At 49.4% G+C, this 13,700-nt stretch overlaps 1 protein-coding gene across 4 annotated transcripts; it reads left to right on the top strand.

The window, feature by feature from the left end:
* The first annotated feature begins 4,026 nt into the window (after positions 1-4,026).
* LOC309815843 (oxaloacetate tautomerase FAHD2A, mitochondrial) lies at positions 4,027-13,665 on the top strand. 4 transcript variants are annotated; one of them, XM_082642872.1, is made up of 8 exons: positions 4,027-4,183; positions 6,780-7,030; positions 8,242-8,458; positions 11,581-11,640; positions 11,833-11,995; positions 13,005-13,113; positions 13,225-13,312; positions 13,437-13,665. In XM_082642872.1, exons 2-8 carry the CDS (start codon positions 6,786-6,788, stop codon positions 13,497-13,499), a joined length of 945 nt encoding a protein of 314 aa, XP_082498998.1. In that variant the 5' UTR covers positions 4,027-4,183; positions 6,780-6,785; the 3' UTR covers positions 13,500-13,665. The 4 variants fall into 4 exon arrangements, with proteins under 4 accessions (XP_082498998.1, XP_082499000.1, XP_082499001.1 ...); XM_082642874.1 differs by having other exon boundaries at positions 13,245-13,312; XM_082642875.1 differs by lacking the exon at positions 13,005-13,113 and having other exon boundaries at positions 13,245-13,312.
* Positions 13,666-13,700: the final 35 nt, after the last annotated feature.

Here is a 13,700-nt window from a genome sequence, read left to right on the forward strand (position 1 = left end):
GTCCTGAGAACAGCAGGAAGCCACTGATAAGGGTACTGTCACATGAGTGTTTTTGAAAATCTCCCTCTGAGTGAAACTGGACACCAGATTGGAGGAGGCCGAGTGGATGCAGGGAACCAGCCGAGGGGCCTGATGTGGTCTGTTATCTGCAGAGCTGTCATGGATTATCATTACATCCCATAGTGATTCTGGTTCAAGGTCTCTTGTGCACTTGCGATCAGACAGTGGCTGGGGAAGGGGTCAGCAGATAGCTGCAGTGTTTATGGCAAATCAGGGTGGGAAGTCACCACGTCAGCCACTAGGACTGTGGAGCCTGTCCATACCCTCTTCTGAGATAACTACTCTCCTTTCAAGAAACAGCTCTGGCTTGCTCTTGGGCTTTGGTAGAGACTGAACACCTAGCCATGGGCTATCAAGTGGCCATGAGGCCTGAGCTTTCCAGAGCAACCTAGGTGTTGTCGGACCCCCTACCCAGAAGGTTGGACGTGCAGCAGCAATCTGTCATCAGTGGAAGCAGTAGAGAAGAGGCTGAGCTTCAGCAGGTGTGAGAGGTACAATTAAGTTATAGGAGCAGGTGGCTCAGGTTCCTTTGAACCAACTCCAGTCCCGCTGCCTCCTCTGCCTCAACCCGTGACTGAGGCTTCCTGGGATATTCTTTAGGATCAGCTTACTGAGGACAAAAAGACTAAGCACAATTTAAAGATGGGTCTGGGGCTTCCCTGGTGGCGCAGTGGTTGGGAGTCCGCCTCCCGATGCAGGGGACGCGGGTTCGTGCCCCAGTCCGGGAGGATCCCACATGCCGTGGAGCGGCTGGGCCCGTGAGCCATGGCCGCTGACCCTGCGCATCCGGAGCCTGTGCTCCGCAACAGAAGAGGCCACAACAGTGAGAGGCCCGCATACCACAAAAAAAAATAATAATAAATAAATAAATAAATAAATAAATAAAGATGGGTCTGCATGATACGATGCTGACACCTCCCCAAAGTTATAAGCTGCAGCATGACCATTTCATTCAAGGATGACCCTGAAGGTCAATGGTAAAGAAAACTCCTCCCTGTGGATAGAACTTGGGCAGCCTATTTGATTTTCTGGAGCCATAGGTGAGCAGAAGCTTGAATCTACTGGTCATTGATTCATGATCAGTTGCTGATGGTTTGGCTTCATGGTCAAGGACTTGGATGGAACAGGAATGGAAGATTGGAGAATTAGTCAGCGTTCACCAGAGAATAGAACCAACATAGATAGATAGATAGATAGATAAATAGATAGATAGATAGATAGATAGATAGATAGATAAATTTAAGAAATTGGCTTATGTGATAGTGAAGGCTTTGCACGTCCAAACTCTAATGGGGTAGGTTAGCAGGCTGGAGATTCTGGGAAGAGTTGCAGCTTGAGTTGAAAGGCCATCTGCCAGCAAAATCCCTTTTTGCTTGGGGGAGGTCAGTCTTTGTTCTATTAAGGCATTCAACTGATTGGGCAAGGCCCACCCACATTATGGAGGGCAATGTGCTTCGCTCAGAGTCCACTGATTTAAATGTCAATTTCATCCAAAAAACACCCTCACAGAAACATTCAGAATTTTTTTTTTTTTTTTTTTTTTTTTTGCGGTACGTGGGCCTCTCCCTGTTGTGGCCTCTCCCGTTGTGGAGCAAAGGCTCCAGACGTGCAGACTCAGCGGCCATGGCTCACGGGCCCAGCCACTCCGCGGCATGTGGCATCTTCCCGGACCGGGGCATGAACCCGTGTCCCCTGCATCGGCAGGCGGACTATCAACCACTGCGCCACCAGGGAAGCCCGTCACTATTTTTTATTTTACCTGTTCTAATAATTCTGCAGTGTTATCTCATCCTGGTCTCAATGTGCACATCCCTAATCTCTAGTGATGATGAACATCTTTTCTTGTGATCACGTGCCATCTGAATAGCTTCTTCAGTGAAACATCTCTTCATGTCATTTACCCATTTTCTAATTAGATTGTTTTATTCTCTGCTGATTTTTGATGGTTCTTTATAATATCCTAGATATGAGTTCTTTGTCAGATACGTAGTTTGCAAATCTTTTCTCCCAGTTTGTTGCTTGTTCTTTCATACTCTTAGCATCCTTTTGCAGAGCAGAAACTTTTAATTTTGATTAAGTCCACTTCATCGATCTTTTTCTTATATTATGTTTCTGGTGAATGTCTATGAAACTTTCACCAAGATTATTGAACTAGCCTTGCATTCTTGGAATAAAGCCCACTTAGTCATGGCAGAGAATTATTTTAATATATTGCTGAATTATATTTGCTACTGCTTTGTTTTGAATCTATAAGAGATATTGGTCTGTAGTTGTCTTTTTTTTAATACTGTCTTTGTTTTTTGTTACCAGGGTAATACCAGCTTCATAAAATGAATTTAAGCATTGTTCCTACCTCTTCTATTTTCTGGAATAGATTATGTAGAAATTGGTGTTTATTCCTGAAATATTTGGTAGGATTCTCCAGTGAAATCATCTGGGACTGGATAGTTCTTTTTCAGGAGTTTTTAAACTACAATTTAAATTTCCTTAATAGATATAGTGTTATTCAAATAATCTATTTCATATTGGGTGAATTGTGATAGTCTGTATTTCAAGGAATTGGTCAATTTCACTGAGGTTGTCAAATTTATGTGTGCATACTTGTTTATAGTAGCCTCTTAGTATCTTTTTGATGACTTCAGGGTCTATAGTGATATCACCTGTTTCATTCCTGATATTGGTAGTTTGTGTTTTCTTCTTTTTTCTTTTGTCATTCTTGGTAGAAGTTTGTCATTTCATTGATCGTTTCAAAGAAACATCTTTTTGTTTCATTGATTTCCTCCACTGGAAAAGCTCCAGATCCGTGTCTCCAATGGCCCACCCTGCAGAGTCCCCTTCAATGTCCCATGGGCACACTAAATACAACCCATCCAACACTAAGCTCACCATCCTCCCCCCAGACTTGCTGCCTCTCCACAACCCGTCTCCATGAATGGCACTGCCATCTACCAGGCCAGAGACCTACAAGTCGGCCTGGCACCTCCTTCCACCTTACTCCCACCTCCTGTCATCACTGAGGGCCATCAGTTCTGCCTTCTAAACATCTCTGGACTTTCACCATCTCTGCCGCACACCAAACCACCACTGCTCTCAGCTGCACCTCTCTTAACCCAGACACCTTTCCTTGAGCAAAACTTCTCAAGTGCAAGTCTAACCACAGCACCCCACCCCCACCCCCGCCGCCCGGTGAGGACCTTCCAGTGGCCTCCTGTGTGCTTAGATAAGGCTCAAACTCCTTTCTGGGGCAAATAAAGCCCTTGATGATCTGCTCCTTGATTAAGTCTTGGGCTTCTTGCCCAGAGCCCCTCGTATGTCTTTATGCCTGGAGAGCTGGATTGTAACTGTTTAATTAAACCACCTCTCCACTAGAATGCCTGTTTTCTAACGATGGAGGTTATGCCTCCTACTACCCTGCGCACAATCCCGTATAGTGCATAAGAAGACAGGGCTGTAAAAGGCTGTAATTTTGCTTAAGAATGCCATCTTAAGCAAAATACTTCCGGCCGCAGGTTCCCCATATGTAAAATCGGTGCAATCATCACTCCTCTCTTTACTGATATGGCACAATCAGTAGACAAAAAGAGCTGTCTTTGTCAACCAGCGCGCCAGAATTTGGTCTCCACGCATTTCGCTCAACCATCAGAGCAGGGCCTGGCCCAGATGCTGGGCCCGACGCGGGCGAGGCCAGCGAGGCGCCCAGGGCGCAAAATATCAATAAGCACCCCCTTTCGGGTTCATGCAAACGCACGCCGCCCCGAAAGCGAGTGCCTTCGGGCATGTGGCGTCCGGGGCATCCGGCTGGCTTCGCCAGCTTCAGGTCCGCACCCACAGGCCTGCTGGAACGCGAGAGAGACTACCCACCCTCGGGCGCTGGGCCCGCCCCCTCTGCGACTTGGCTTCCGGCACCGAACTAGACGCCCTGCTATTGGCCGTTGTCCCGTGACGTCACCAGGGAGCGCCCGCCTCTGCTGACGCCTTATTTAGAGGAGCCGCGCGGCGTCCAGCCCCGCAGCGTTAGAACTCCCGGTCGGTCGTGGTCTCTGGGACGTTGTACCTGTGCTCAGGCGCCCGGTGACCTTGGCCTCTGGCCCGCGAGTCCTATCTCGACAACACAGGGTGCCAGGTAGGTTAGGTTTAGGCCAGACGGCGGGGTGCACCGGGCCTCAGCCTTCGTCCGGGCCTCCCGCTGAGGGCAGGACTGGACTCTGGTGCCCGGCCGCTCCGACCACACGGACCGGGCGGGCAGGCCCTCTTGGGCGCCCACTGACTGCAGGGCTTGGAGCTGGGCATACAGGGAAAGTGGGGGACTGGCACAGGGGCCCAGGCGAGTGGATGGTGGGACGCGGTCCCAGGTGCAAACCTTTGTCTCGCCTGCGCCGTTGCCGCTCCATGTCCCTGCCTCTTTGCTTAGGGCCCCTTTTCTAGAGTTGGATTGAGCTCAGGCTCTGCGGCACAGTGGTTCCCGCAGGAGCAGCGGGGCCACTTTCAGGTACCTCGGCAGGTGACTTCACCTCCTTCAGCCTCAGTGCCCCTTCTGTAAAATGAGGCGCTCAGCCTGAGGGGATTGCTAGAGAGCGGAATGAGAACCTGCAGGGGCCTGTCATGTGGGAAGCGCAGTCAGGGGGGCCTGCGGTTATCTGGGAGAGCAGGTGACCAGCCTTATCCCTGAGGCAGTAGCCAGCAGGAGATCAAGTTTCCCGGGGCACGCAGGGTGTCGCTGGGCCTCCAGAAGATTTCCTGTTGGAGGTTCCTACTTCTCACCACCACCTCTGGGCTAAAGTGTCCAACTCCTCACCTGGACTTGGATTCAAGTCCCAGTTCTTTCCTGTCCTTGGGAACTTGGGCAAATCCCTTAACCTCTTCGAGCCTTAGTTTTTTCATCTGTGAAATGGGACCAGCAGCCCCTACCGTCCACAGTTGTCAAGAGAATTAAATCAGCCATTGTAGGTAAAACAAAGTAAGACCTGGCATGCAGTGGGATAATAATCTTAGTGTGTGGAGTATATGAGTGCATACACTTTAGCTTGAACAGCCCCTGACAGTGGCATGGTAGGTGCTTGTGTAAGACAGGAGGGTGGGAGGTTCAGAACTCCTGGTTTTCTGGTTAAACTCATCGGCCAGCACAGCGATCAGATCGTTGACATGGATCTAATGACTGTTTAACTGAACAAGGCAGATGGAATCATCAGAGAACCAGGAGTCTGGGATGACCTCCACGTGCTTGAGCAAAAAGGGCTACTTTTATTTTTTATTTTATTTATTTATTTTGGGCTGCATTGGGTCTTCGTTGCTGCACGCGGGCATTCTCTAGTGGTGGCGAGCGGGGGCTACTCTTCATTGCGGTGCGCGGGCTTCTCATTGCGGTGGCTTCTCTTGTTGCGGAGCACTGGCTCTAGGCGTGTGGGCTTCAGTAGTTGTGGCACGTGGGCTCAGTAGTTGTGGCCCACAGGCCCTAGAGCGCAGGCTCAGTAGTTGTGGTGCACGGGCTTAGTTGCTCCGCGGCATGTGGGATCTTCCCGGACCAGGGCTCGAACCTGTGTCCCCTGCATTGGCAGGCAGATTCTTAACCACTGCGCCACCAGGGAATCCCTAAAGGGCTACTTTTAAAGGCAGGGAACCATGAAGAGGAGGGACTGTTGGGGTGGAGGCCAGACTCAGAAACAAAAGAAGAGAATGGGGTTTGTCTTTGCGTGGAGCCTAGAACTCAAAATGGGACCTGAGCCTTGTTGATACTTTCTAAGTGATTTGAGGAGCGAAGGCACAGCCACCCCTCCTGAGGCTGATAATCACCAAGCTTTCCCAAGTAGTGAAAAGTCAAGCCCCTGCTTCTGGCATTTGATCATTGAACAGAGAGTAGCTGAGAGCCTTCTGTGTGGCAGGCACAGTGCTAGGCACTATGGACTCGGCAGCGAAAGAGACAGCTGTGGCCCCAGAACCCAGAGGGGAGACAGCCCCGTGATGCCTGTCAGGCGTAGACCCCGCCCTCTGTCTGCAGCCCCTTTCCTAGGGCAGCCTGTACTCCAGCACAGGAGCCACTAAATAATTACTGCCTGGAGAGGCAGGCGGGGGCTGCTCCTAAAAGGCTGCGACAGCCTGGAGGGGGTTCTGGCTTGGTCATGTGAGCAGTGGAAAGCATTTTAAGTAGGAGGGTAACAGGATCAAATTGGCATTTAAAAAACTACCTGTGGCAGCTGTGAAGCCAGTTTCACCTGTGATCTCTTGCTCATGCTGGGCCCCACTCTTAACTAATTCCTAGCCCTGCTCACCTTAGCCCAGCCCACACTTCCTCAAGAAACTAGACAAAGACAGGGCCCTTGATCTACACAGCAGCAGTCCCAATTGCAGAATCCTACTTAACGGCATCCGTTATTAACATCAGTCCCCTGCAGGCAGGATGGCAGTGCTGAGTGTGTCTGACCTACATTGTTTGCCTGGTGCCCCAGTGGTGCCAGCTACAGTCTGAGCTTTCAGAAAGCACTGGTGACGGAAGGCTGGAATCCCTGGGACCTAGCTCAATGGCTGGCATGAAGTAGTTGCTTCTCTAGAAATGTTTCATTTGAAACACGTGAAATAAGTGAAAACCTGGACCACTTCCCAGTGGTGAGCCAAAAATGGCTCATGGGGCAAAAGGACTTGGGCTGCAGCTTGAGGAGCTTTGGGAACCCCAGTGATGGTTTCGGACTCTCTCCGTCCCCTTGGACCCACTTTTTTCTCCATAGGCTCCGATGCTGGTCTTTGGTAGAAGAAGGTGGCTCACGGCTCTGCTGCAGGCTCAGCGTTGGCCCTTTCAACCCTCCAGAGACATGAGATTGGTGCAGTTCCGGGCACCCCACCTGACGGGACCTCATCTGGGCCTGGAGTCAGGGAATGGTGGAGGTGTCATCAACCTCAGCGCCTTTGACCCCACACTGCCCAAGACGATGATAGAGTTCCTGGGGCAGGGAGAGGCCGCTCTCTCAGTGGCAAAAAGGTAAATCAGCAGGCAGCAGTGCCCTGCCGCAGCTGCCCCATTCCCCCTCCCTCCTCCCACCCGCCTCCTCTTTTGCAACCCAGCCTTCGTTTCTCACCTGTTCTCTTAGTGAAGAGCCTTAGAAATCTTTTCTGACAACATCCTCAGTCTACAGAGGGGGAAACCGAGGCCCAGGGAGGATGATTGACCATCCGAAGGCCACACACTTGGTGGTGGAGCCAGAATTCTACTTTGTCACACTGCCTTCCCTGGGGGATTAAGTTCCTGCTTGCCTGAGGGGCTGGAACCTGGGTTCCTAAGAGGCATCTTGGAAAGCTCATTAGGAGAGAGGGCTGCAAAGAGGTTCTTAAAGATGGTTCTTGGGTTTGGGCTAGATTAGGTAGGGACCTCCCTGAAGCCAGGAGTCCTGTGGAATCTGGTGTAAAGGTGTTGATGAACAGTAAATTAAAAACCACTTTGAGGGGACTTCCCTGGCGGTCCAGTGGTTAAGACTCCGCGCTTCCACTGCAGGGGGCGAGGGTTTGATCCCTGGTCAGGGAACTAAGAGCCCGCATGCTGCGTGGCGTGGCAAAAGAAAAACCCCAAAACAAAAAACCACTTTGAGGTGTCATTTTCACCTATTTAACTGACAAAAAATACAGATGTTTGATAGCATACAGTGTTGGTAACAGTATTTTTCCCCTACTTTCACATTCTCGCAAGATGAGAAACTACTTCTATGTCCCTCATTAGAGAATTGGGTGTATCTCTACTGTGCAGTAATAGGCAGCCGTACGAGAACGAGGAAGCTGTATACTGTTATGGTGAGATCTCTAAAATATATATATATTTTAAAGGTATATATAATTGTGCTATCATTTGCATAAAAAAAGATGGGAGAAGAGTATACATAGAGTGGCTGTGAAGAGCTACGTAGGACACAGTGGTTGTCTCCAGGGCTGGAGCAGGGTGACTAGGAGGTGTAGAAGGGAGACCTTTCCATTATTCCCATTTGCACCTTTTGAATTCTCTTACATGGACATGTATTACCTAATGGGGGAGAGGAAATCAACACTGGATACACATAAACAGTGCTCTGATACCAAAGGACAGTAACTGGGCTTGATTTTCCTGCTGACTCTGATGGTTGATCTAGAAAATACATTTTAAAAACTTGTAGCTGCTGCAGGATCTCCCCAGAGTGCCCCTCTCTCCTGCTCTGGTCTCTGCAGAGCCCTGGCTGCCCAGTTGCCAGTCCTACCACGGTCAGAAGTGACATTCCTGGCCCCAGTTACACGGCCAGACAAGGTGGTGTGCGTGGGCATGAACTATGTGGACCACTGCAAAGAGCAGAATGTGCCTGTGCCCAAGGAGCCCATCATCTTCAGCAAGTTTGCCAGCTCCATTGTGGGGCCCTACGATGAGGTCGTCCTCCCTCCTGAGAGCCAGGTTGGTGCCTCCCCACTGTGCCCCCGAGTCACTGGGGCCCATCACACAGGTGCTCAGCCTCCAGCCTAAAGCAACCACCTGTTGCTCATTAGTGCATTAAACAGAAACTCCAGGGGATTATACAGTAATAAGACTGCTCTCGGGGGGGTGGGGGGGAGAAGTTAATTTATATCTTTTCCTGATTACAAAAGTAATATACTTGCATTATAGAAAATTAATAAAATACAGATAAACATAAAGAAAAATCACCCATGTTCCCACTGCCCAGGGCTTGCAACATTTATGTTTTGCTGTGTATCTTCCCAGTGTTTTTCTGTTCCTGTTTCTGTTTATACTGTACATATGCCTACCATTTACTTAAGTCTCCAGCAAGAACATTTTTCATGCCATTAAATATTCTCCCCTGACATTTTTTAGGTTACTGCTTAGTTTTCTATTGTGTCAATGGCCATAATTTATTCAGTAGTCCTCATATTGCTAGATAGGTTGTTTCCAGTTTTTAGCTTTTATGAGTGGTGTTGCAGTGAACCTCCTTATAGAAAAGACTTTGCACATCCATGAATGTGTGATTATTTCCTTTGCATAAACTCTTAGAATTTGAATGTCTTTGTCAGAGTGTAGGCAGGGTTTCAAAAATCAGCCAAAGTGACCTTAAGAGAAGTTGCAAAAGCAATTTACATGTCTACCAGCAGTGTATGTACCCTTACTAATACTTTCAAATTTTTAGTTTAGGAATATTTTGGAAATTACAGGAAAGTTGAAAACAAGTACAGTGACTACCCACAGACTCTTCACCTGGATTCACTGTTAAAATTCTGCCGTATTTGCTTTTCCTCTCCCTCCTTCTTCCTCCCCCTGTCCGTCTTCCTCTCCTTCCCTCGTGTCCCACGGGCACACACACACTTTTTTTGGAGGGAGAGTGGGAAGAACCTTTGAAAGTGAGTTATAGACATTAAGACAGTTCACTTACAGAAACTTCAACATGCATCTCCTAAGAATAAGGCCAGTATCCTACATGACCGTAACGCCATTATCACAACTCAGAAAGTTAACACGAGTAATATCTAATATACAGTCCAATTGGGAATATTCCCAGTTGCCCCCAAAGATGACTTTTAATTTGGGTCCTGTTTTGTTTTTTGGTTTTGGTCCAAGATCAGTCAAGGTCATACATTGTATTTGGTTATGTCTCTTTAGTGCCTTTTATCTAGAACAGGGATCCACAGACTTTTTCTCAAAGGGCCAGTTAGTAAGTATTACTAGGCTTTGAGTGCCAAATAGTGTCTTTTGCAGCAGTTCAGCTTTGCCATTGTGAAGTATGAAAGCTGCATAGCTGATAGGTGAATGAATGAATATGGCTGTGTTCCAGGAAAATTTTGTCTACAGTAACAGCAAAGAAGCAAGGATTTGGTCTGTGGGCCATAGCTTGCCGACCCCTGATCTCAAGCAATTTTTCCCCCTGCCCATTTTTATCTTTAATGACACTTTTTGAAGAAACCAGGCCAAGTTGTCTCATAGTATGTCTCACACTCTGGATTTGTCTAGTTGTTTCCTCATGATTAGATTCAGGTTAAACATTTTTGTCAAGTTCTACACAGGTGTCTTAACCTGTTCAGGCTGCTATTACAAAATACAGAATGGATGGATGGATGGCTTATAAACAAGGCATTTAATTCTCACAGTTCTGGAGTCGAGGCAGTCCAAGATCAAGGTGCCAACAGATTTGGTGCCTGGTGAGGGCCCACTTCCTGGTCCATAGACGACTGTCTCTTCACTATGTCCTCACGTGGTAGAAGGGAACTCTCTGGGATCTCTTTTTGTAAGGGCACTAATCCTCTTCATGGAGGCTCCACCCTCATGACCTAATCACCTCTCAAAGGTCTCACCTCCTAATACCATCACCTTGGGGGTTAGGTTTCAGTATATGAATTGGGGGGTGGGGGGGTGGGACACAAACATTCAGTCTGTAGCAACAGGTGTGTACTTGTATTGCATCCCACTGGGAGACTTGTCAGGCCCTAAAGTTTGATCCCTTAGTTTACTTGATGCTCACGTGACCTCTCCATTGTAAAGGTACATTTCACTGTGGTAATTAGTAAACAATCTGCAGGGTAGACATTGAAACCATGTGACTATCTTATTGCCTCACAATTTTCATCCAGGGATCATCTGGTCATCATTACCTGAATCCATTATTGCAGTAAGGGTTAGAAAAAGGTGATTTTTTCTGTCTGTGTACTTTTATTAGCTGGTACTCTGAAGAAACACTGCTTCCCTCTTTTTTTTTTTTTTTAAAAAGCCACGTCCCTTTAGTATCACTGTAAATTCCTGATTTTTAGTTTTATTCAATATGTCATAGTCCATCGTTTACATTCTTTTTGATAGTCGAAGGGTCTTAATTTGGCCAATGAGGGCCTTCAAGATGACCCCCATCTATATCACTTTCTGAGTACCTCCTTGCTATGGCCAAGCTATTGCAGGCTCATCTTGTACTCTCTGTCTCAGACTTGGAATTAGCCATTTCCCCAAGGAACCCAGTTCTTTTCTGTGTTTCTGGTTGTTACTGTTAGAGCAGTCAGTTTGAAAGGCTAAATTGTTATCTATTTTATAGGGCACTTTGTGGTTTATGAAAAGGGCTGAGCATGTTTTCCTTTTTGTGGCCATGTATATGTATTTCTTTTTGTGAATTGCTTATTCAAGCCTTTGGCCCACATTTTTGGCATGTTGATCTTTTTCTTGTTATTACTTGAGTTAGTGCGTTAAAGCATTTATAGTAGTGCCTGGCACACAGTAGGGTTAGCTGTTGTTACTTGGTATTCATCCTTTTCTGGAAGTTATCAAGAGTGACTTTAAAACTCCCTCCCCGGACAAACGCTGCTCTTCTGCAGTCGCTTGGAGAGCTCTGCCTGCCTCTAGGGGTGCTGCCTGCCACTGCCCAGTTGATGGGTCTGCACGTGATACCTCCCCTACTGTTCACTCCACTCTGGCTCGAGGTCTTACAAATGGGGGCCGGCAGCCAACCCCACTGTTAAGAGGCCCTGGCCCTGAGGCAGTGTGTAGCCCCTCGGTAGAGGAGCGGGGCCCAGAGCCAGGCAGCTCACTGCTCCTTTCCCGCTCTACAGGAGGTGGACTGGGAGGTGGAGCTGGCCGTGGTCATTGGAAAGAAAGGCAAGCACATCAAGGTGAGGTGAAAAGGGCAGTGCCATCTGTCCCTGGCACTGGGAGGTGGTTGGCATCTACCTGCTCCTGACCCTGCCTTGCCTCTCATCCACCTCTGGCCACTAACGTGGGACCAAGGCTTTGAGATCCTTTGTTACAGGGGTTGGTGTCATCATGATTTAACCTCCAATCTGGCCAAACCCCTGCCCCCATAGGCCACAGATGCCATGGCCCATGTGGCTGGCTTCACTGTGGCACATGACGTGAGTGCTCGTGACTGGCAAATGAGACGCAATGGAAAGCAGTGGCTGCTGGGAAAAACCTTTGACACCTTCTGCCCCCTGGGCCCTGCCTTGGTGACCAAGGACAGTGTAGCAGGTAGGTCTCTGACAGGCCACTTGGTGACTCCTGTTGCTCTTGCATACATCAGTGAAGAGAAAGCAGCTTTCCGGGAAATGGGAGTGAGGGGTATGGCTCCACGTGGGCCCCCGACCCCCAGCTGCCCTTTCGTTGATTGCTTATATTAGAGCCAATCTCTCAGCGTGGGCCATGAGTTCTCCAGTGGGCCTCACCGTGTCCCCTCACCCCATAGAGAGCCACAGTTGCAGAGGTGGTGAATCTGCATTCATGAAGTGAGTAACGAAGCACAGTGCTCTCAGGATGGGTGGGTCAGGCTTCCTCTAGTTGCCACCGTCTGGGAGAGTCTTTAAGTTGGAAAGCAGCAGAGCTGGCCTTTGAGCATCACAGAGAATGGCTGTTCCAGATGCACCTTCACCGTGCCCTTGCTGCTTGTAAGTGGCTGGGTGAGGTCCTGTGAGAGCCAGGAAGAGAGATGGTGCTTAAGAGGACAGAGCACAGCCATCTGGGTGGGGCCACGTCCATGCAGTTCAGCCTCACGCACCCCGTACAGTCAGTCATCAGAGAAGTTAAATGGTGATCCCTGGGGTGGGGGGGTGAATGTGTAAAACACCGAAAAGTTAAAGGGACAGTCTACTCGGGACAGTATTACAGGTAAGCCTTCAGGTGCAGGAGTCTTCACTACTCCTGCTTGTGCCAGGGCAGCCTCTGCTGTGGGTAGACATGTTTCTTAAGGCAGAAACAGCCATTTTTCTCCCCCCCTTGAGAGTCCGGAACATCCCCTCCTTAACCCACCCAAGGGACCACTGGCAGGCACTGCGCTCTGTGGTGGATACAGGGAGGCCTGAGGAGGCCACTGTCGACACACAGCTCCAGGGTAGGGAGTGCCAGGGCCAAGCACAGGCAGCCCAGCACCCAACCCTCGCACCTGGCGAGTCACAGGCCTCCCTGTGCTTTCATTTTCTAGCTGGTTATTGGGAGGGCTTTGAGGGAAAGAAGAGAACCCCAAAGTGTTGTCTTTGCATTTCAGATCCACACAACTTAAAGATCTGCTGCCGAGTGAATGGGGAGGTGGTCCAGAGTAGCAACACCAGCCAGATGGTGTTTAAGACAGAAGAGCTGATAGCCTGGGTCTCCCAGTAAGTGGGATGGAGCCCTGCCCCCAGCACCCACCTGGAGGCTAAACCGAGCGCTCCATGGCAGGCTGTAGCCACCTCGGCCCCTGGTCTCACCTGGCCCTTTTGCCCTAGGTTCGTCACTCTTTTCCCAGGGGACGTCATCCTGACTGGGACCCCCCCAGGTGTTGGTGTATTCAGAACACCTCCTGTCTTTCTCAAGGTAGGTTGGCTAAACGAGGAAAGGAAGAAGGCCTGGCAGGGTGGGCTCAGACTTGAGAAGTCCAGGCCTGTGTATGTGCCACACCAAAGGACTGACAGCCTCACGGCCCACTCTGTTGTTGCAGAAGGGCGACGAAGTCCAGTGTGAGATCGAAGAACTAGGTGTCATCGTCAACAAGGTGGTGTGACGGCCTCTACCGCGGGCCGTGGACTTACGACGAGGTGGGGGCGTCCGTCCCCACTGAGCCCTGCACAGGGAGAGGCTCAGTGGCAGCCCCCCTGAGTAGCTCCCCTTCCAGGCAGACGGGGAGGAGGTGGTGCTCTCCTCAATAAACTTCTTTTTGGCTTCCTTTAGGATTTGTTTCAAGGAGTGAGATAGGGCCTTCTCA

The sequence above is a fragment of the Mesoplodon mirus genome, assembly GCF_964341445.2.
Source record: "Mesoplodon mirus genome assembly, chromosome: 14".
Taxonomy (NCBI): Eukaryota; Metazoa; Chordata; class Mammalia; order Artiodactyla; family Ziphiidae; genus Mesoplodon; species Mesoplodon mirus.